The 23778-nt window shown below is 39.0% G+C and overlaps 1 protein-coding gene across 9 annotated transcripts in view; it reads left to right on the forward strand.

Moving 5' to 3' along the window:
* Positions 1-22671, forward strand: part of Hipk3 (homeodomain interacting protein kinase 3) — a 94009-nt gene extending 71338 nt beyond the window's left edge. For 6 of the 9 annotated variants that reach the window (XM_038330079.1, XM_038330077.1, XM_038330074.1 and 3 more), the window contains 13 exons: positions 983-1069; positions 2324-2508; positions 3692-3851; positions 4228-4351; positions 13833-13954; positions 14151-14278; positions 14364-14525; positions 14678-14740; positions 15012-15302; positions 15524-15664; positions 17731-17966; positions 18273-18400; positions 18834-22671. In XM_038330079.1, the coding sequence (XP_038186007.1) occupies positions 983-1069; positions 2324-2508; positions 3692-3851; positions 4228-4351; positions 13833-13954; positions 14151-14278; positions 14364-14525; positions 14678-14740; positions 15012-15302; positions 15524-15664; positions 17731-17966; positions 18273-18400; positions 18834-19310 (2304 nt within the window). In that variant the 3' untranslated portion in view covers positions 19311-22671. The remainder of the gene's footprint in view (positions 1-982; positions 1070-2323; positions 2509-3691; positions 3852-4227; positions 4352-13832; positions 13955-14150; positions 14279-14363; positions 14526-14677; positions 14741-15011; positions 15303-15523; positions 15665-17730; positions 17967-18272; positions 18401-18833) is intronic. The other 3 variants (XM_038330082.1, XM_038330083.1, XM_038330084.1) reach the window with 3 other exon arrangements.
* The last annotated feature ends 1107 nt before the right edge of the window (positions 22672-23778 follow it).

Raw genomic sequence — 23778 nt, forward strand, 5'->3', positions numbered from 1 at the left:
TATATATATATATATTACATTTGTTATATTTCTCACTCAATTACATACTAATAAATACTGTAGGACAGGGTCTGAATCTGTCTACTACCTTTACCAGCTCTGGTTTCTTTTATAGGGTTGAGATAACTTTCTTAGTTTGGTTTACTATTGCTGTAATAAACACCATGACCAACAGCAACTTGGAGAGGAAAGTTTTCACACCCTGATGATAGCCCATCATTCAAGGAAGCCAGGACAGGAAGGAACTGTAGCAGAAACCATGGAGGAGTGCTGCTTGCTGGCATGCTCCCATCCCCCACCTTTACATTTAAAAATTTGTTTTAGATCTTTTTTTTTTACTGTGTGTTTTGCCTCCATGTATGTATATGTACCACATGTGTACCTGGTGCCTCGAGAGGTCAGAAGAGGGTGTCAGATCCTGTGGACCTGGGGTTACAGATGCTTGTTAGCTACCATGTAGGTTCTGGGAAACAGAACCTTGACCCTCTGTATAAGCAACAAGTGCTGTTGACCAGGGGTTGTTTCTCCAGCCCCTCCACGTGCTGTTTTACGTCACCTGGGACTGCATGCGAAGGTGTGGCACTGCATCAGTGATCTGGGTGTCCCATAGTGGGATGGGCCTCCTACATCCATCATTGATCAAGAAAATGTCCCACAGTCTTGTCCATAGGCCGTGCTAATGGAGATATTTTCTCCACTGAGGTTCCCTCTTCCAAGATGATTCTGGCTGTGCCAAGTTGACAAACTCAGCACAGACCAGGGTGGTCTCCAGCTTGATCTTCCTGTGTTAGCCTCCTGAGTACGGGGCTTACCGAATGCACCATTCCTGACTTCATATTTATTCATTGATTTGTATATATAGTACATTTCTGCTTGTTGCTCTTTTTGAAACGACTATACTTGGTATTAGGCTAACTGTGTCTTGAGGCTTAAAGGCATATGGAGAGTAATATGTTCTTTTCTCTTGAATATATATAATAAGACACTGGAAGAACATGAGGCAGAGACAGGAATGAAGTCTAAAGAAGCCAGAAAGTACATATTCAACAGTCTGGACGATATAGTGCACGTGAGTACTGCAGTCGCTTTGTTAATCTTGTGTGCTGAAGGTGACCCTAGAGGGCCAAAGATTCAAAACACGACACCCAGTTTCTACTTTTTTTTGGTGTCTCAAGACGAGGTTTTTCTATGTATCCCTGGCTGTCCTGGAACTCACTCTATAGACCAGGCTGGCCTCGACCTCAGAGATTGCCTGCCTCTGTTTCCTGGTTGCTGGGATTAAAGGTGTGAGCCACCACTACCAGGATCTCACTCATTTCTAAATGCTTACTTTTGAAGTGTTTGAAACAGAATTAATTAAAAAATTTCAAGCTAAATTGTATTTGTCTTTATCAGAGTTTAAATTTGCCTATGCTGTCATTTTCTAAAGGTTTTAGTGTTTTTGTTTTGTCTTCAAAAGGAAAATGAACAAGAAGACTTTTTCCTGTCTTAATAGGAATAGGCCTGTGTATAGTAACAACATTTGGACTAGTGAGATGGCTCAATAGAAAAAAAGACACTGGCCATGCAAACCTGGTGACCTGAGTTCTGGCTCTGGAACATATGTAAAGGTGGAAGAGAAGAACCTACTCCATAAGGATGTCCACATGTACACACACGTACACACATATTCAACACAAAGATATCCACACACGTGAATGGGACTCACATGTACACACACATGCGCACATATATTTAACACAAAGATATCCACACACGTGAACGGGACTCACATGGGCATGCATACACTGACATATACACTTAACACCCAAGCACTCAAGACAGACAGAGACATCCACACAGAGAGATATATACATGCATACAGAGGAGAGACACACACTCAACACAGTACACACACATGCCCTCACATAGAGATACATATACAAACAGATGTATTCACTCATTCACTTATGCAGTAGTAATAAAGTGGTTTTGTTTTTGTTTTTTATTTACTTTTTTAAGACAGGGTTTTTCTGTATAGTCCTGGCTGTCCTGGAATTTGTTCTGTAGACCAGGCTGGCCTCAAACTCAGAGCTCCACCCGTCACTGCCTCCTGAGTGCTGGAATTAAAAGTGTGTACCACTACCACCCAGCAAGGTTTTTTTTTTTTCCTTAAATTTCCTACTTTGAGTGAATCCTGTTTGTTACCTCAGATTTTGTAGATTTATGAACTTCAGTTCTTTTTGATTCAAATAACTAGTTGACTGGTTTTTTTTTAAGATGTGAATTTTAACAAACACTTCTTTTTATCTTTATTTTATGGCTTGAAACTTTGATGTCATAGGTGAACACAGTGATGGATTTGGAAGGAAGTGATCTTTTGGCTGAGAAAGCTGATAGAAGAGAATTTGTTAGTCTGTTGAAAAAAATGTTGCTGATTGATGCAGACTTAAGAATTACTCCAATTGAGACGCTGAACCACCCATTCGTTAACATGAAGCATCTTCTAGATTTCCCTCACAGCAACCAGTATGTCACTTTATAATCTTTCATAGTGTGTTTTAAAAATGATAGGTATATAGAAAATCAGTGACTTCACTAGACATTAATAAGTCTAAAGAGATGGAGCCGCCCGGACTGAGATGGCATGGACTAGTATGTGGCGGAGTAGAATTAAAACACAGATTGGAAGGCCACTTTCACTGCTGACCCCAAGTGTCACTGAAAATGGGAGTGTTCCTACTGGAGCAGTGAGGGCATAGAAGAGAATGTCAGAGGTCTCAAGTCCCGTTTCTGTTTTCACCAGCTCTCCCTAGGGTCTGTCCTTTGGGACCTGTAACTCTGTTGTCTGTTTTCCTTATGTATCTTTTGATTTCTTTCTCCTTCTCTTGCTCCTTTAAGTTTTAGAAGGAAAAAGGGGTGTTATGGTTTAGTAAGGAAGAAGATATGGTCACATTCTGAAGGCCTTGTCGGCTGCCTTAAGTAAAATTTGTGACATTTTTATGGTCTTTTTGGGTTGGCAAAGGTAGTAGAATCATGTGACTTCAGAGCAGATGTTCTGGGACTGTGCTGGGAGAGGAGTGGACCAGCGAGGGGAGTGGGCGGAGGAACGTGGGAGAGAGCAGGCCGGCGGGAATAGAGTACAAACGAAGCACAGTGACTCCTGTGTGAGTATGCCACAGTGAAACCCTTCGCTTAAAACCTTAATAGACACTCCCCCATGGCTTAAAGCAACTACATTGCTGTTTTCACAACAATGTTAATGAAAGTTATTATGTGAATGAATCAATATTCATTACTGTGAAATGCCATTGTACTAGTATTTTTATGAAACCCAGGTATACCTCCCTTAAACACTGAAGATATTCTATGGATGTTCATAAATAACCACTTTGAAAATAACATCATAATTACATTCTTGGTACCATTAATTTAGTGATTTGTCTATTAAAATTTAGTACAAATTATATAAGGCAGAGATCATTAAATTACTGTGTGTTAATAAATAATAAAAATTGCGTTCTTAAAAATATTACCAGCATAATATATATTTGCATTAATATTTTTCTTGTAGAAATTGTTAGAAAAAGAACAAGAAATAAAGTACAAATTGTAGAATTTATTTTTTTCCAAGTAATTTTTATTTTGTTACTGTAAACTAAGCATCTTAAATGCTTAAATGTTACAGCATTTTCCACTTTTTCTTGTGCAGTGTGAAGTCCTGCTTTCATATTATGGATATTTGTAAGTCCCACCCAAGTTCATGTGAAACAAGTACCCACAGTAAAATGTCGCTCTTACGGCCGGTCGCATCAAACGGCACTGCTGCTCTCACGGCAAACCTTACTAAAATTGGGACGTTAAGAAGCCAGGTAAGAATTTATAGTTGTTAGTTCTTTATGAAAAGCCTTCTGATTGTTCATTTTGGTTTGAGATGTTGAAGCATCATGCGAGCAGCAGATTCAGTAAGGGTGAGCATTGAGTATGTCTGTTCTGTTCTAGCTAAACCAAGTAGAATGTACCTTTTGAATTCATTGTCTGAAATCTTCCTTTTGTGTTGTTAGGACCAAAACTCTTATCAAAAATAGAGTTCAGTAAACCCAATTTAAGTTGACCAGTCTGCTTTTTTTTCATTTTCTGGGTTCATTTTTATTGCGGAATTATGATTTTAAGAAGTATGTGTGGATTTATAGTATATTTGTAGCGATTGGAATACTGCCCTACATAACATGGAATACACTGTTTCAGGCATTAACCACATCTGCTCACTCAGTTGTGCACCATGGAATACCTCTGCAGGCGGGAACTGCACAGTTCGGTTGTGGTGATGCTTTTCATCAGACCCTGATTATCTGTCCCCCAGCTATTCAAGGTATGTTTTCATTTAGAACATAATTTAGGTATTTTTCCCCCCCTCCCTCCCTCCCTCCCTTCCTTCCTTTTTTAAAGATAAGTTCCCACTATGTAACTCAGGATGACCTGTATTCACCTCGCCATCCGGCTGCTTCTGCATCCAGAATGTTGGGATTAGAGTCATGCGTCACCATACCCTGCTAGCTTTGCCACTTACAGCAGCAGGTTGATTATGGATAAGGCTCCAAATGGCGCCGCCCAGCTTTGCTGCAGTGCGAGCGACTGTTGTATGGAGTCACTGGAACACACTTCTCCTTTTGCTGTTTAGCATGCCACTTGAGGTTTAACGTTTTTTAGCGTCTACGAAGGAAAATAGACTGGATAGGTGATATCACAGTCATTCTTAGCTCTGAGTTACAGATTCATAAGGTTATTTGAAAATTTAACTTAACTTAATATTAAGTAATTTCCTAAGTTTATTTTAACATTTCCCATACATAGTTCAACAAAACATCAAGAATATTTATGTTAATTTAATTGGCTAGTAAAAACAGATGGGAAATAGTTTTAGCTAGTTATTCTTCCATGTGGCTCTCCTTTCAGAGAATTTATATGTAGTCATGACTAAAGACACATATAGTCTGAGAAATAATGACACTAGGTGATTCGGTCATTGTGAACATGAGAGTATATTCACAACAACCTAAGATGGCTACTGTGTAACTAATCAATATATCAATCAATATCATGAATTGAACTCAGTCATGGTGCACAAATGCTAGGCAAGCTGTCTACCATAAAACTACATCCATAGCTCCAGTTATGCATTCTTAAGGGAATAACAGGAAGTAGTGCTTAAGATATCATTGTTGACCTAAGTGTTGTCACATGGCATATCACTATATGAGGTGTTTATATCACATATTTTAAAAAGTGACAACTTTCTCTTTGCTAATGTTAGAAATGCTTACATCATAAGTTGATAGCATTCTTAAAAATACTAGGTGTTTACTTGGGTTTTTTTGTTGTTTGTTTCTTTGTTTATTTTTGAGATTTCTCTATGTAGCCCTGGCTGTCCTGGAACTTGCTTTGTAGACCAGGCTGGCCGCAAACTCAGGCTCCACCCTCCTCTGCTTCCTGGGACTAAAGGCTGCTGGGACCAAAGGCTTGTGCCACTGCTACCAGGAACATTTGTTTGTTTACCTATAAGAATTTCAAATAGTCAAAAATTAAAATTAATAAAAATTCCAAACATAAAAAAGTTGAAAATGCTATGCCTTCCTTTTTATATTCAATGAGTGCTAATATTTGACCACATTTCCCTCTCTGTGCATGCGCCAGAGAAAGTGAGTGGTATGCTTTATGACTTCTTGCTTAGCTATTCTTACAGTCTGTGTTGGCAAGTAGATTTTTTGGGTTCTGACAGTCTCTTCACCCGTGTTGAAGCCATGTGAGGGTCGCCCACTTGCACTGTGGTGTATTTTGTGCAGCCATGGAATAGCAGTGTTTTTTGGAGTATGTCTTCTGAGTGTGACATGATGTAAAAGACTTATGAGAGATTTTTTAAAGATTTTTTTTTACTGATTTTTATTGAGCTCTACATTTTTCTCTACTCCCCTTCCTGCCCCTCCCCACCCCTTCAACCCTCTCCCAAGGTCCCCATGCTCCCAATTTACTCAGGAGATCTTGTCTTTTTCTACTTCCCATGTAGATTAGATCTATGTATGTCTCTCTTTTAGGGTCCTTATTGTTGTCTAGGTTCTCTGGGATTGTGATGTGTAGCTTTATGTTTAAAAACCACTTTTGAGTGAGTACATGTGGTAATTGTCTTTCTGGGTCTGGGTTACCTCACTCAATATGATGTTTTCTAGCTCTCTCCATTTGCCTGTGAATTGCAAGATGTTGTTTTTTTCTGTTGTGTAGTACTCCATTGTGTAAATGTGCCACATTTTCCTTATCCATTCGTCAGTTGAGAGGCATTTAGGTTGTTTTCAGGTTCTGGCCATGACAAACAATGCTGCTGTGAACATAGTTGAACACATGTCCTTGTGGCACGGTTGAGCATCCTTTGGATATATACCCAAGAGTGGTATTGCTGAGTCTTGAGGAAGGTTCCCTCCCTCCCTCCCTCCCTCCCTCCCTCCCTCTCTCTCTCTCTCTCTCGTTTTTTTTTTGAAACAGGGTTTCTCTGTGGCTTTGGAGCCTGTCCTGGAACTAGCTCTTGTAGACCAGGATGGTCTTGAACTCAAAGAGATCCGCCTGCCTCTGCCTCCCAAGTGCTGGGATTAAAGGCGTGCGCCACCACCGCCCGGCTTGTTTCCTAATTTTCTGAAAAATTGCCAAACTGATATTCAAATGGGCCGTACCAGCTTGCACTCCCACCAGCAATGCAAGAGTGTTTTCTTTACCCCACAGTCTCTCCAGCATAAGTTGTCAACAGTGTTATTTTGATTTGAATTTCTCTAATGACTAAGGATGTTGACCATTTCTTTAAGAGTCTTTCAGCCATTTTAGATTCCTCTGCTAAGAGTTTTTTGTTTAGTTCTGTACTCTATTTTTAATTGGATTATTTGTTCTTTTGATGACCAATTTCTTGAGTTCTTTGTATATTTTAGAGATCATCCCTCTGTCCAATGTGGGGTTGGTGAAGATTTTTCCCATTCTGTAGGCTGTCGTTTTGTCTTGTGGACCATGTCCTTTGCTTTACAGAAGCTTTTCAGTTTTAGGAGGTCGCATTTATTAATTGTTTCTCTCAGTGTCTGTGCTACTGGGGTTATATTTAGGAAGTGGTCTCCTGTGCCAGTGCTTTCAAGTGTACTTCCCACTTTCTCTTTTATGAGGTTCAGTGTGGTTGGCTTTATGTTGAGGTCTTTGATCCATTTGGATTTGAGTTTTATACATAGTGATAGATATGGGTCTATTTTCATTCTTCTACATGTTGATATCCAGTTATGCCAGCATCATTTGTTAAATATGCTTTCTTTTTTTCATTTGACATTTTTGCTTCTTTGTCGAAAATCAGGTGTTCGAAAGTGTGTGGATTGATTTGATTAGGTTCCATTGGTCCTCCTGTCTGTTTTTATGCCAATACCAGGCTGTTTTCAGTACTGTAGCTCTGTAGTAGAGTTTGAAGTCAGGGATTGTGATGCCTCCAGAAATTCTTTTATTGTACAGGATTGTTTTGGCTATCCTGGGTTTTTTGCTTTTCCATATGAAGTTGAGTACTGTTCTTTCAAGGTCTGTGAAGAATTTTGCTGGGATTTTGATAAGAATTGCATTGAATCTGTAGATTGCTTTTGGTAAGATTGCCATTTTTACTATGTTAATTCTACCTACCCAAGAGCATGGGAGATCTTTCTACTTTCTGGTGCCTTCTTCAATTTCTTTCTTCAAAGATTTAAAGTTCTTGTCATACAAGTCTTCCTCTTGTTTGGTTAGAGTTACTACGAGATATTTTATGCTACTTGTGGCCATTGTGAAGGGTGATGTTTCTCTGATTTCTTTCTCAGTCCTTTTATCATCTGTGAACAGGAGGGCTACTGATTTTTTGAATTAATCTTGTATCTTACTACATTACTCAGTGTTTATGAGTTGTAGAATCTTTTTGGTAGAATTTTTGGGGTCACTTATGTAAACTATCATCATCAGCACAAAGTGAGAGTTTGACTTCTTTTCCGATTTTCTTTGTATCCCCTTGATCTCCATTTGGTGTCTTATTGCTCTAGCTAGGACCTCAAGAACTATAGTGAATAGATATGGAGAGAGTGGACAACCTTGTTTTGTTCCTGATTTCAGTGAGATCGCTGGGAGTTTCTCTCCATTTAGTTTGATGTTGGCTGTTGGCTTGCTGTATATTGTCTTTTTTATGTTTAGGTATGTCCCTTGCATCCGTGTTCTCTCCAAGACCTTTATCATGAAGGGATGTTGTATTTTGTCAAAAGCTTTTTCAACATCTAATGATCATGTGGTTTTTATTTCTTTAGTTTGTTTATATGGTGTATTACATTGACAGATTTTCATCCATCCCTGCATCTCTGGGATGAAGCCGACTTGATCATGGTGTATGATGGTTCTCATGTGTGGATTTGATTTGCCAGTATTTTATTTAGTATTTTTGAATCAATGTTCATGAGTGAGACTGGTCTGTAATTCTCTTTCTTAGTAATGTCTTTCTGTGGTTTGGGTATCGGTAATTGTAGCCTCATAAAAAAAGAGTTTGGCAATGTTTCCTCTGTTTCTATTGTGTGGAATAATTTGAGGAGTGTTGGTTATTAGTTCTTCTTTGAAAGTCTTGTGGAATTCTGAGCTGAAACCATCTGATCCTAGGCTTTTTTTGGTTGGGAGACTTTTGATGACTGTTTCTATTTCTTCAGCAGTTATAGGTCTGTTTAATTTGATTATCTGGTCTTGATTTAATTTTGGTAAGTGATATTTATTCATAAAGTTGTGTATTTCCTTTAAGTTTTCCAATTTTGTGGAGTACAGGTGTTTGAAATATGACCTGATGATTTTCTGTATTTCCTTCATGTCTGTTGTCATGTCCCCTTTTTCATTTCTGATTTTGTTAGTTTGGATATTCTTTCTCTGCCTTTTGGTTAGTTTGGATAAAGATTTGTCTATTTTGTTGATTTTCTTGAAGAACCAACTCTTTGTCTCATTTGTATTGTCTTTGTTTCTATTTTGTTGATTTCAGCTCTCAATTTGATTATTTCCTGCTGTCTAGTTCTCTTAGGTGAGTTTGCTTTTTGTTCTAAAGTTTTCAAATGTTCTGTTAATTCACTAGTGTGAGATTTTTCCATCTTCTTTATGTAGGCATTTAGTGCTATGAACTTTCCTCTTGACACTGCTTTCATTGTGTCCCATAAATTTGGGTATGTTGTGTGGTCATTTTCATTGAATTTTAGGAAGTCTTTAATTTCTCCCTTTATTTTTTCCTTGACCCATTGATGATTCAGGTGAATATTGTTTAATTTCCATGTCTTTGTGGGCCTTCTGGAATTAATATTGCTGTTGAATTCTAGTTTTAAGCCATGGTGAATCTGGTAAGATACATGGGGTTATTCCAATTTTTTGTATTTTTTTGAGGTTTGTTTTGTTACTGAGTATGTGATCAATTTTTGAGAAGGTTCCATGAGGTGCTGAGAAGATATATTCTTTTCTGTTTGGATGGAATATTCTATAGATGTCTGTTAAGTCCATTTGAGTCACAACATCTGTTAGTTCCCTTATTTATCTGTTCATTTTGTCTGGCTGACCTGTCCAGTGGTGAGAGTGGAGTGTTGAAGTCCCCCACTATTAGTGTGTGGGTTTTAATGTATGATTTAAGCTTTAGAAGTGTTTCTTTTACATATGAGGGTGGCCTTTTATTTGGGACATAGACGTTCAGTATTGAGATTTCCTCTTGATGGATTTTTCCTGTGACTAATATGAAAATGTTCTTCTTTGTCTCTTTTGATTGATTTTAGTTTGAAGTCTATTTTGTTAGATATTAGAATAGCTACGTCAGTTTGTTTCTTAGGTCCATTTGATTGTAATTTTTTTCCCAACCTTTTACTCTGAGACGATGTCTGTCTTTGAGGTTGAGGTGTGTTTTTTGTATGCAGCAGAAGGATGGATTCTGTTTTTATATCCAGTCTGTTAGCCTGTGTCTTTTTATAAGTGAGTTGAGTTTACTTATATTAAGGGATATTAATGGCCAATGATTACTATCTCCTCTTAATTTAGTTTTTGTTGTTGGTGATGTTAATTTGTGTTTTTTTCTTCTTTGGGATTTGCTGCTGTGAGATTATCAATTGTCTTTGTTTTTGTTGATGTAGCCAACTTCCTTGGGTTGGAGTTTTCCTTCTAGTACTTTGTATAGGCCTGGGTTTGTGGCTAGGTATTGGTTAAATCTGGTATTGTAATGAAATATCTTGTTTTGTCCTATGGTGATTGAAAGTTTTGCTGGGTATAATAGTCTGGGCTGGCATCCTTGGTCTCTTAATGTCTGCATAATGCTTGACCACGACATTCTGGCTTTCATTGTCTCCATTGAGAAGTCAAGTGTAATTCTGATAGATCTGCCTTTATATTACTTGGCTTTTTTCTTTTGCAGCTCTTAATATTCTTTCTTCTCTATGTTTACTATTTAGTGTTCTGTGAGCTTTTTGTATCTTCATAGGTATATCTTTTTTTAGGTTGGGAAAGTTTTCTTCTGTGATTTTGTTAAATATATTTTTGTACTTTTGAGTTTAACTTCTTTCTCCTTCTTTTATACCTATCATTCTTAGGTTTGGCATTTTCATGGTGTCCCATATTTTCTGGATATTTTGTGTTAAGCTTTTGTTAGATTTAATGTTTTCTTTGACTGATGAGTCTATTTCCTCTATTGTATTTTTTAGCGCTTGAGATTTTTCTCTTCCATTTCTTGTATTCTGTTGTTTATGTTTACATTTGTAGTTCCTGATCGTTTTCTCGTGGTTTCTGTTTCTATAATTCCCTCGGCTTGTATTTTCTTTACTGTCTCTATTTGAGTTTTCAAGTCTTGAATAGTTTCTTTCATATGTTTAATTGCTTTTTCTTGGTTTTCTTCAAGGGATTTGCTGATGTCTTCCAATTTTTTGTCTTTTCCTCCATTTCTTTGAGGTAATTTCTCATTTCCTCTTTGAGAGTCTCAAACATTCTCCTGAAAGTTATTCTTTTAGATCATTTTTTTCTGCTTCATCTGTATGTGGTTGTTCAAGTCTTGCTGTTGTAGGTTCTCTAGAGTTTACTTATGTCATGTTGTTCTTTGTGCTGTTGCATGTGTTCTTACCTTGTCTACTTATCTTTTCCTCTTAATTGGTATGGTTGTGGTTGTCTGTGACTCTGATGATTAATCTTCTAGGTGTCAGTGGATCCAAGGCTCAGATGGTTGGTTGTTCCTCATTGTACAATCAATGCCTTGGTTCTGGTTACCCCTTTGGTCACTCTGTGTTCCTGGAGGTCGTTCAGTACTCCCGGGGTTTGCTCTTGCTCTGTGGAGTTTGCTGTCTCAGGTCTGCTCTGTTTTTGGTTGCAGGCTCAGACCTGTTTCTATAAATGTCCCTGGTCTGGATCTGCTCTTTCAGAGGTCCTTGGCTTGGGGTTGGTCCTGCAAAGTTCTCTGGCTCTGATCTTCTCCCTCAGTGGTACCAGACTCATGCCGAGACTGGCAGAGGTCTTTGGTTCCTTCCTACTCCCTCAGGGGTCCCAGATTCATGTCCAGACCCGCAGCGGTCTCTGGCTCAGGCCCACTCACTCATCATTTTCTCCCCTGTATCTGCTCCTGTGGAGTTCACTGTCTCAGGTCTGCTCTAGCTCAGGTCGCTGGCTCAATCCTGCCTCTGCAAATGTCCCTGGTCTGGATTTGCTACCACTCCCACAGAGCTTGCCTGCTCTGGCCTAGGTCTCTGGCTCAATCTAGACAGGGAGTCTTAATAGGAATAGGTGAAGTGAGAAGGAAACATGGGCCCACAACAAACTTAGGAGTTTATTGAGGTGGGGAGTACAGGCCTGGTGAGGTCTATTTGCAGAGAGAGCATGAGAGATATTTCAATGTGATAAGACAAATCTTTTATCTAATTATTTGATTTATAATTGTTAAGAAATAATCTTACTTATATGCTAACAAATATATTAACGTCTTAAATGTAGTTTCTGCCCTATACACAGTCTCAGCATCTCTAGAAGCTCTCAGTATTGGTCCTTTTGTTTGTCTCTTTGATTTACTTTTCACTTTGGAGACATTGTTTGATTCTGTAGCCCAGGGTAGCCTTAGACTTGAAATCATACTGCTTCCACCACACAAGTGCTGGGATTTCAGATGTGTGCCACCACATCCAACCATCAACCTTTGTACCTAGTTTTCAAGTTTTAAAACAATTCTAATCAATTAGTTTTGCTACCAAAGAAAATTCGGATCTTAATCAACTATTGAATTTGATCAAAAAGGTAGTAGGAAGAGAGAATATGCAGAGCTTACATAAATGTGAGCATTGCTTATGGGGGCACTTATGGACAGAGAAAATAGAGCACATTGATAGTAAGCTATGTCTGAGGAAAATAAACAGGAAACGATGTTTTCTTTAGGATTAGCACTTAACAATAGAGTTAGGCAGTAAAAAAAGATTTAAATAGAAAGACTAACAACTGCAGTATTTTATTCCTTATGACTAAAGAGAAACACTTAACTTCACTTCCATTAAAAATAATAATAATTGCACGACCCCATGCTATTTGACTGAAGTTCAGCTGTTGAGATTACAGTGCATAGCGATAGGGTCCCATCTTAGTTCATGTGAGTGTACTCTCACTACTCACGCAGCAGACAGGTTCATGCAGTGTTGCCTTTCTTAGATGGTATTACATCATTAAGTGATGTGCTAGTCTGTAACTAAATTAATTGCTATAAAAGTTTAGAATTATGATAAAGAGAATTTATTATAGTTCTTTTTTTCCCCCTGGTTTTGGGACATTCTGTTTCTCAAAGCTCCCTAGTTGGGCATGGTACTGCTTCATACGTACCATATCTACATACTTCAGTATTGTAAGAATAGTTAGGTAGATTGGGCAGTGGTGGCCCATGCCTTTAATCCCAGCACTCAGGAGGCAGAGACAGGAGGATCTGTAAATTTGAGGTCAGCCTGGTCTACAGAGTGAGTTCCAGACAGCCACAGCTACATAGAGAAACCCTGTCTTGAAAAACAAAAAACAACAACAACAAAGAGTTGTTATTTACAGACTGGCTCATGATACAGTGAAAAGAGATGCTAATAATAACAGAATTAAATGACTCTCCGTCTTGCCTGTGTTTACTTATTTGTTGAACCATTCTAACAGTGAACATTTGTTCTGTAGCATTACAGCTCTCTACTAGGACGCCAGCCTATTATATCAGCTGGATAAAGCCTTGTTGGATCATCAGACTAAGCAGTATAATAGTTTTTGCTACTCCTTTGGGGGCTGTGAAATATGGTAGCAAGTATATGAATTTATGCGATTCAGAAACCCCCTCATATCTGTCCATTAATTGTGAAATATACCCCCTTTAATGACAAGTGTGTGCGGTCCTGACAGTTTTGAAGAAGAGATGGCTTAGGCACAGGGACGAGTATGTGGAAGAAGCATATTGCCTTACTAGGCTTTTATGGAGACCGTGAGCCTCAGCCTGTCTTCCAGACCTTGTCAAAGCAGAGAAGCAGAGAGGACATGATGCCACAGTGGAAACTTGAGATGGAAATGACAGGTTGCAGGAAGAACAAATGAATCTGCCTTGAAGAACATTTTAATAAACATGGAGTAATTTGACATCAGTATTTGTGACAAAGTACCACAAGAAACAGATAGGAAGTACCTGTCTTTACTAATAGATTTCTTCATTAATTTTAAGTAGAAACAGGCCTGATCTGAATCAGAATTTAAACCTGTTGTACATTTAAAGTAATTTTTATAAGTTTTGCAAGACAATTTTCCCCCTGTTGGATGACTGTTCTTTTTCCCAGGTATTCCTGCAGCGCATGGTAAACCCACCAGTTACTCCATAAGGGTAGACAATACAGTTCCGCTTGTAACTCAGGCCCCTGCTGTACAGCCACTGCAGATCCGACCTGGAGTTCTTTCACAGGTTGGTCACAGTTTACTTTTCCTTTACATATGCTCTCTCCTTTTTAAACTTAAATACAAGTCATGTGTCAGCTTGTACTTCCGGGAAGCAATGAGAGTCAGTCTGTTTTGCATTCCATGGACTTTAGCTTTTGTAATTACTAGTTGTTGCCTTAACTGTTGTGAATTTGGGATGTGTTATTTGTGTTTGGATGCAGCAGACGTGGTCTGGCAGAACACAGCAGATGCTGATACCTGCCTGGCAGCAGGTAACGCCCATGGCTCCTGCTGCTGCAGCACTAACTTCGGAAGGCATGGCTGGTTCACAGAGGCTTGGAGACTGGGGGTGAGTCCAAAGCAGAACCTCTCTGTGAATTACATACGTAACAGATCACAGTAAAAGGATTCACTTTTCTGAACTTGCTTCATAGGAAAATGATCCCACACAGCAGTCATTACAACTCGGTGATGCCACAGCCTCTTCTGACCAATCAGATAACACTATCGGCCCCTCAGCCTATCAGTGTGGGCATTGCACATGTTGTCTGGCCTCAGCCTGCCACTACCAAGAAAACTAAGCTGTGCCAGAACAGGTTGGTATTAGTGTACTGTGGTTTTCCTCTGCACTGTTAAATTAAGCTTTCAAATTTGCATGTGCTCTAAAGGGTCACTCTGTTTATTCAAAAATGACCTCTTTTGTAGCTTTTATACAAACACTAAGCCGGCTCCCTTCTTAATTTCTCAGAGGTATTTTGGTAAAACTAATGGAATGGGAGCCAGGAAGAGAGGAAATAAATGCTTTCAGTTGGTAAGATTGTCTTTATTGCCCTTCGATTGTTATCTACCTGTACTATAGCAACTGTAGACATTCGGATAGCACACATGCAGAAAAGTATGTAAATGTAAACCACAGCAGTATGTTAGAGATAATTATTACAATTCACAAGACTCTTGTGTATCAGTGTGTTACATCCATGAACATGTGAAAGTGTGCATTGTTTGGTTGTACAAAATATCTTTGAGAAATATCATTTCTCTATTTTGTTCATAAAAATTGCAAATTGTTTCTTTGGTTGCAGGAGTAATTCATTGCAGAATACCAATATCCCACATTCAGCATTTATTTCCCCAAAGATAATCAATGGGAAAGATGTTGAGGAAGTAAGTTGTGTAGAAACACAAGACAATCATACCTCAGAAGGAGAGGCACGAAACAGCCGGGAAGCATCTGTCAGACAGGACTCTGCAGTTTCAGATAAACAGCGGCAAACCATCATCATCGCTGACTCCCCGAGTCCTGCCGTGAGTGTGATCACCATTAGCAGTGACACTGATGACGAAGAGACCTCACCCAGACATTCACTCCGAGAGTAAGTGCCAGATGCACAGATCAGCTTTGGGGCATACTCTTTGTCAGTGACCCTTGAAGTAAATATAATTGTAGCCCTTCATCTGAATGTATAAGCTATACATTTGGGTTCGTGTAGCTCATTCTGAACTGTTTCCTCCTGCCTTTTGGTACTGTAAAGTTTGGCTGGTGTGAGACTATCTTCTTACTCTTGACCCATGTCTCCTCTTCCCTCCTCACTAGGTGTAAAGGTAGTCTAGATTGTGAAGCTTGCCAAAGCACTTTGAATATTGACCGGATGTGTTCACTCAGCAGTCCTGATAGCACTCTGAGCACCAGCTCCTCTGGGCAGTCCAGCCCGTCCCCTTGCAAGAGACCGAACAGGTAAAGGAATTTTAAGAGTAGCTTGTCGTAAATATTGAGCCTTCTGTCGTGTATGTCTGCCGCTTACTACAGTGATTGCTGTTTTGAACTACATCAGTTTTATAAGCTTGTAGTTTTAGTTATCAGTTTTTTTTTTTCCCATTAAAATACTTCCAGTTTGTGGTGGTGCATGCCTTTAATACCAGAATTTGGGAGACAGAGGCAGGAATCTCAGTGAGATCAAGGCCTTCCAGGGTTACATAGTGAGACCCTATCTCAAACAAACAAACAAACCTAACCTTTAATTTAAAATTAAAGTGCTAATACATTTTTGTATGATGAAGTACTGAGTGGCCCTCTTACAGAGCAGCCACTCTGATTTTTATCTCTACTGTTGGTAGCTGACTTGTCTGCCTCCTTTGGTGTGCTAACATGTTGCAAGATAAGCCACAACAATTTTTTCTGGGAGAGGTTTTGGAGAAAGAATTTCTTTGTGTAACAGCCCTGACTGTCCTAGCCATCCTGGAACTTTCTCCATACACCTCACTCACAGAGTGTGGCCTTGAATTCACAGAGATCCTCCCGCTTCTGTCTCCCAAATGCTGGGATTAAAAGTGTGAGCCACTACACCTGGAAGCCACAATTTTTATGAAATATATTTGATTTTATATTATAAAAATTGGTGACAATATTTGAAAATTATTTTAAAGCTGGTGTTTTGTTGTTGTTGTTGTTGTTGTTTCGTTGGTTTTTCAAGACAGGGTTTCTCTGTGTAGCCCTGGCTGTCCTGGAACTTGCTTTGTGAGTCAGTCTGGCCTCAGACTCAGAGGCTGCACTACCACACTGGGCTTTAAAGTTGTTTGATACATTTTTTTTCTTTTAGTTAGGAACTGTGGTTGGAGTACTTACTAGCCAAAATTCTGCAGAAGGCATAGACAAGATTTAGTGCATCTTCTTATAGGTTGATGTTGGTTTGCTTAAAGGTTCATACATATATAAATGTACACATAAGAGCCAGATAAAAAATATATACACATAAAATAGTCATAAACATGAACATATGCATGTAGATTCAAGAGTAAAAAGAAAGTATACATATAAAAAGAGGTGCCTCAAATTGTTAAAATTGATTGATTAAATAGACAATGATATAGAAATCCCAGGGAGTGGGGTCTCGTGAGGGCTGAGGTAGTGGGAAGAGTGGGATTCAGGACTCGGGGTTGACTACAGGTTGGTCAGAAAGCCTTTCAGGAGGACACCTAACCTTACAGTTGGATCTGGAATATACAAGTCCCTATCATCCAAATTTTCTAGAGGAACATTTTGTTTTGTTTCTGTTTTTTTAAGTTTATGTGATGACTCAAGGCCAATGCTGGGTGTCGTCTTCAGTTGCTCTCCACCGCATTTGTGGATCTCTCATTGAATGTGGAGCTCACCCACTTGCTAGACTAGCTGGGCAGCAAGCTGCGGAGCTCTTGTGTGTCTGCCCCAGTGTTAGGGCTACAGATATGCCCTGCTGCGTGTGCTCGGGTTTGTGTGTGGGTGCTGGGATCCGAACTCAAGTTCTCATGCACGCACAGCAGTGTTTTACCAGTCAAGGGGTCTTCTGGCATCTGGAACAGTACTTATCTTGAAGAGTTGTTGATTGAGATTCTGTCCTGCCCGGTTCCCGCAGTCGTTAAGTCCCAAAGAAATCACACAGAGGTCTGCATTAGTTGTAACTGATTGGCCCATTAGCTCAGGCTTCTTATTAGCTCTTATAACTTATATTAGCCCATTATTCTAGTATATGTTAGCCACATGGCTCGGTACCTTTTTCAGCAAGGCAGTCACACCTTCCTCTGCGGCTGGGTAAAGGACTGTGGAATTTTATGAACTATTATGATGGAGCAAATGTGAAGGAAAATAAAAATAGGTAAGTCCAAAAGCTATTTCTGAAGTGGAAGAATTTGGTTTATCTGTCTGAATAGAGTCTGGAAATACTATGAGGAAAAAAAAATTGGCCAAGGAAGAAACATATATAAAATAACGAAGCATCTCATTAGTGTGTTGGAGATTATTAAAAATATAAAAATGTTTTCTTGTAGTATGTCAGATGATGAACAAGAAAGTGGGTGTGAGACTGTGGATGGCTCTCCAGCATCAGACTCCTCGGGGCATGACAGTCCATTTGCAGAGAGCAGCTTTGTGGAGGACACTCATCAAAGCACAGAGCTGGGGACTGGTGCTGGCACAGAAGCCAAGCCAGCTGTGGGCACTGCTGTGGAGCCCCCAGTGGGAATAGAAAGTGGACTGAATGTCGATGAGCACATGACAAACACAGGTAAGCTTAGTTTTCTGATTGTCCTTAAATAGTCTGAATTTAGGAACATGGAGACCAGGATTGTCAAAAGTTACCTTGAATTCCTGTCTTGACCCTTGAGTCATATCTATTACACAGAAAACAAAAACAAAATCCAACTCTTCAAATCATCCAGTGCTTAGAAACCATGACATTGTCTTTAAATTTTACATTAAGGTTCTTCGATCACTGTTGTATAAAATCTATAAGCACATGTCTAAGTTTCATTGGAGAAGCAGAAATCACAGCTCTGTAATTTTGTATGTGTTTGTTGGTTATTGTTGCCAGATTCTACATGCCAGCCATTAATAAAAGGACAGCCTGCCCCCGGAAAGCTGAACCAGCCTTCTGCCTCGGGTGCTCGTCAGCAAAAGCCCACATCAGCATTCCAGCAGCCGCATTTGAACTTCAGCCAGGTGTGCTACTCTGTGCATTTGTGAGCGCGTGGGATTTATGTTTAGTGCTTTATTTTTTTTTTACTTTATCATTTTAGTTTTTGATTTTGTGTGTGGTGTGGTACGTGGTGTGGGATGAGTGTATATGGAGCAGAGATAATAGGGATGATTATGCCATGGGATTGTTTTGGAGTTTAATAAAATGGTATGCATGAATGTTAGCTTTACATATAAGTGTTATATAAATTGTAGGGACTAATAACAGACAGTAATGTTGGCTGGAAGTGGCAATGGTAACAGGTAAGAAGTAGGACAATGCTCATGTGTTTCCTTTTCTTGGTAAACTGGACTGAGAGGTCCATGTGAGCTGCCTGTCCCGGCCGCTCCAGCCCCTCTGGTCTTCACTTTGGTCTTACAGAATGTGCTGTTCAGTCGTGGTTTTCTTTGTGTTCAGGTTCAGCACTTTGGAGCCGGACATCAAGAGTGGAATGGAAACTTCGGGCATCGAAGACAGCAAGCGTATATTCCTACTAGTGTCACTAGCAATCCTTTCACTCTTTCCCACGGAAGTCCTAACCACACAGCAGTACATGCCCACCTGGCTGGAAGCTCACACCTCGGAGGACAGCCTGCTCTGCTTCCATACCCGTCCTCAGCTGCCCTCAGTAGTGCTGCCCCAGTGGCTCACCTCTTAGCCTCTCCGTGTACCTCAAGACCTATGTTACAGCACCCAACTTATAATGTCTCCCATCCCAGTGGCATGGTCCACCAAGTCCCAGTGGGCATAAATCCCCGCCTGTTACCATCCCCAACCGTTCATCAGACTCAGTACAAACCAATCTTCCCTCCACATTCTTACATTGCAGCATCACCTGCATATACTGGATTTCCATTGAGTCCAACAAAACTCAGCCAGTATCCATATATGTGAAAACTCAAAACAGTATATTGAGGAAGCTCAATGATACAAACGTTTGATTAAAAATAAAAACATGGTATTTAATAAATATTAGCCATGGCACAAGAAAATTATTTTTGAATCATGTAGACTTGGGTGCAATTTAAACAACTTTGAGCTTTAAAAAAACTCTCACTTTTAATGTGTTTTGCACATTTGGTATAACTTGTCTTTGGTCATGTATCTTCTTACGTAGTAACTCTAGACAGGTGACTTATGGGAGCAGAAGTCCAGTTTTGCTCCTGCTATTTTTTATAAAATTGCCTTCTAACTAGTGCAAGACACGTCCACATTTGGGAAGCCATTCTGTGTCTAGACTTTAGAGCAACAGATGCACATGTGTCAGAATTGCAGCATATGAGTGAATTGTACTGTCTGTGTCTTAGTGTGTACATGTTGGGGCACTTAACCTAAGCAATTGAGCTATTGTTCTTTACATTTGCATGTGTCTTTTGCATGGGCAAAATGTTGCCTAGACTTGGCTCTTAATGTTGTTCTAATAATCTCAGCTGCATTGTAAACCGTTCCCACACATAGTGCCTTAAATATTTGAGGTTGTTCAAGTTATACCTATCTGTAAATGTTGAGGACTGCAGCACTTAAAATTCAGACCTACTCTTCAGTTTTCTTTCAGTAGAGTAATGTTCTTTTTGGCTTCGTGTGGTATGATTTCAGATAGTAGCTGCTTTTTCCTTAGTAAGAGGGCAGCATGTTTGCTATAGCTGAATTCTGCTGTCTGGTTTTTTTCAGAATGATCTAGCTTCAAGAAAAGCAAGCAGTTAGTAGTGCTTAAGCAAACTTGATTCAGTAACTAATGGGTAGTCGATATCTGTCACAGCACAGCATTTTATATACTAGTAAGTGACACTGCGATACAACCTAAGTTTATTTTGGGAGTGTTTGCTGTATAATTGGACTTCATAAAATGTTTAGAAGTGCAGTAGGCATGACTTGAGTAGATAATGAAAGAAAATGCAAAATGCTCATTGATTCATGATGTGGTTTCATCCTCGCTTGGGCAGACCATGCAGTATTTAATACATAGTAGCAGAATATTTACTATTGAAGCTTGAAAAGATGTGAGTTCTTTGTGTGCAATTTTTCATTTATGCATGTGAGAAGATTTTTGGTTTTGGTTATTTTAAGTATTTTTACATTGTAGTACTCGTTTTTGCTTGTTGGTGGTGTTTGCTTATTTAATACATTCCGTCAGGGACAGAAATTACATGCTTTTTCTCTTAGGAAGTGTGTATTGGTTTCCCCCTCCCCTGGTGGTGGTGGTGGTGATGGTGGTGATGTTCAAATGAAGTTGCTTTTGCAGCACCAAAGACTTAATCATCCATTTCTTATATAAAAGGTAGCTACTTTTTGCATAGACCTCAAGTATATTGTAGTGTAGAGGTGGGATTTAAGGAAAGGTATTAAACCAAGGCTGTGTTTTAGCTTCCAGGCAAGTAATAAATTGTATCATTTATCTTGAATGTATCATAGATAAGCTGCTATATAACGATTGCCACTTCAGATAGCTGTGAAATTAGGTGATTAACTAGTTGTTATTTAGCCTTCTAATTTCTGTATAAGTCTAATTACACGAGATAGAAGCTGGGGTTTTGATTTTTTTTACTTTGCTTTTCTGTTTGGAGTGTCATTGTAACTACTGTATTGTAAATGATGGAAACAATTGCCTATGTTATTTTGGGGTGTGTTATTTGCATCAGTATTTTATCTCTATTAATGTTTGTGCTCATCACTGCATATAAAAACTTGGATGTATCAATGTAACTTAATTTTTTTATTTTCATACTGGCATTGTAGACACTTGAGAAAGCTGTATCTTGCAGGCTTGACTTAACTTTTTTTCCTTAAAAGTCTGGAATATAAACTTACAGCATTTACTGGAATAAACAGTACAAAACATTTGAGTGTAAAACTCCAAATGTTCTGGACTGACACCATTTCTTTACTGAGCAAGCTGCACACCACACGTACAGCGCTAGTGCAGTGCTGACTGTAAGCTAATGATACATTTCCTTTACTCCATTGGCATACGCAGTGTTTTATTTAATAATCATCTAAGACATAAACGTGCCTGAAGCTGATTTTAAAAATTACAGTATTAGATCATAAAGAAAAACCAGCAGCACATTTTTAGTCACTGAAAATGAAGGACTTGATTTCCCCACAGGTTTCAGTGTTTTTAGTAATTGACTCTATGCATTTTATACACATAGAAATGTATATAACACACATAACAAGCGGAGTAGACTGAGATTAGCTTGGACTGTCTACAGATGACACATTTGTGGACTCTGTTTAAGTAACTGCTGCTCTTCTCACTTGAGCGTGGCCCAGCAAGTTACTGCTGTCTACTCACATTTTAGAGAAGCGTTAGTGCTGGTGACGGCTGTTTCAGGAACACCGAGTACAAAGATTGATTGTCACAACAGGCACAGAAGTGGCCCGTAAGCTGTGCTTACTGCCCGGAAACGATGCATTTTTCTGTCTTTAAGTTCATGACTAGAGCAGCCTTGTTCAGTTGACAGCAAGTGGTAACAGTCAGCATTTCCATACCACAGCAATGCTTTTCACAGGCATGTCTCTCAAATAACTGCAATCATGAGCTTTTTAACATGTTTCAAAATGTAAAACTTCAGAATCCCCCTGAAGTCCAATTTTAGCATAGTGGCAGAAGAATCTGGATTTTATCCTTTTAAAACTATTTTAATAGTTTTGTTTTAATGTTTTCTTAAATAAAACACTGCATGATTTCCAAGTTGCATATCTGTGTGCTAATTTGCAAGTGAATTTTTAATCAATTATTTTGATATTTAGTTTTTTTCTTCAGGGTATTAAATATGTTACTCTATTAGCAAAACTTTTCATTTTAATACCTCTACTGCTAATTTTAAACTTGGCTTGTGTTCTGTAAAAGTTACATCATACACTGCAAGGTGTAGGAAGATTCATTTTAATGATCCCCTTATAGATCCAATGACTTAGTTTGAACTGTTAACTGTTGAGCAGTTTTACTCTTGTGGCTTTTCTCTTTGGTTTGTTTTTGCTTTTACTTCTATGCTACACTAGTTTGCCATGTAGCAATTGCACTGTGCAATATTACAATAAGGACTGGGAAAATTTTTATGGATGTAATGTCTATTACAGTTTGCGATAGTATTTCTCTCTAGTTCTCAGTGATTTAAATGTGACCAAGCCTTCTGTACTTTGTCACAAAAAGCGGGTTTTCCAGGTGACTATTTTGGTGAGTGTCAAAATAAGAATTTATGGTGTATTACTGTTGATTCACTTTGAATTAAAATATATATATTGCAGCAAACAGCTTGCTGACTTTTTTTCCACTCCAGTATTTCGTAAGAGCAGAGATGGGAAATTTGGGCATTTCCAGATCCCTCCGCACTGACATTGCATTGATGCACAGGGCCCCCTTGTGGTAGGAATTTTGTCAGGTGAATGAGGACGTAGTACAACATGTTTATGTAATTTGTCCAAAGCTTGACTGCTCCTGAGTGTGAACATGAGGTAGAGCCAGGCTGACCCCAGCTAGTCATCTATCCACCTGTCTTTCAGACTGTAGTCTGGCACAGCATGTGAGAAATACCTGAAACCACAGCATAACCTTGACCCATTTTTCTGGATAATTTGAGTTTCTCAAATATTTTAAGGGCAATGTTTCTGTTTGCTATTCATGGATGGAGAATAGGAAAGTCACACGGATTTTTGAAAAGTGAAAGATGAGACTTTGAAAGAATGCCAGTTGCCCTGAGCCAGCTTCAGTTAGTGTTCTCAAGTCCTTAACTTTGGACAGAGGTCTGTAGGCAGGTGTGAGGGAAACACTCTCTTAGAGCAGAGCAGCGATTAGGGACTTCTGTCGTGGTGCTTAGGGTCAAATCCAGAGCTAAGCTAAAACACGCCAGGGACTATAGATTTCTCCACAAGCTTTTCAGTTGGAGGATAAAGCAGATGAATTTTTTAGTATTTACTTCTTTCAACAATTTGTTGGTGAGAGTCTTCCAAATTATACATAATTACATTTAAACTCATATCTCTATAATATTCCCTTGTGTGTATTTTTTGTTGTTGTTGATGGTCATTTGTATAAATTTGCCCTTTTTAGGTATTTGGAATAGTGTTGCTGTGGATGTTACTGTCCATCTTGGGAAACACGTGTATGCAGTATATATGTAGGAATAGAATTCAGAGATTGTAAGAGGTGTACATATGCCACGTCTTTTGACACTGCCACACAGTATTTCAAAGTCTTAGAATTAGTTTGCTCTTGCGGTACGTGAGCGTTCTGGTTGTCTCCTAACCTAACAGACACTTTCTTTAGTTGCTCTTGTGAGGTTGGGTTCTTAAAATAAAAACGGCAGCAACAACAAAAAACTGTCCCTAAGGTTCAAATACTGGCCCTATATTTAGATGA

Source organism: Arvicola amphibius, chromosome 5 (genome assembly GCF_903992535.2).
Source record: "Arvicola amphibius chromosome 5, mArvAmp1.2, whole genome shotgun sequence".
In the NCBI taxonomy this organism is placed as follows: domain Eukaryota; kingdom Metazoa; phylum Chordata; class Mammalia; order Rodentia; family Cricetidae; genus Arvicola; species Arvicola amphibius.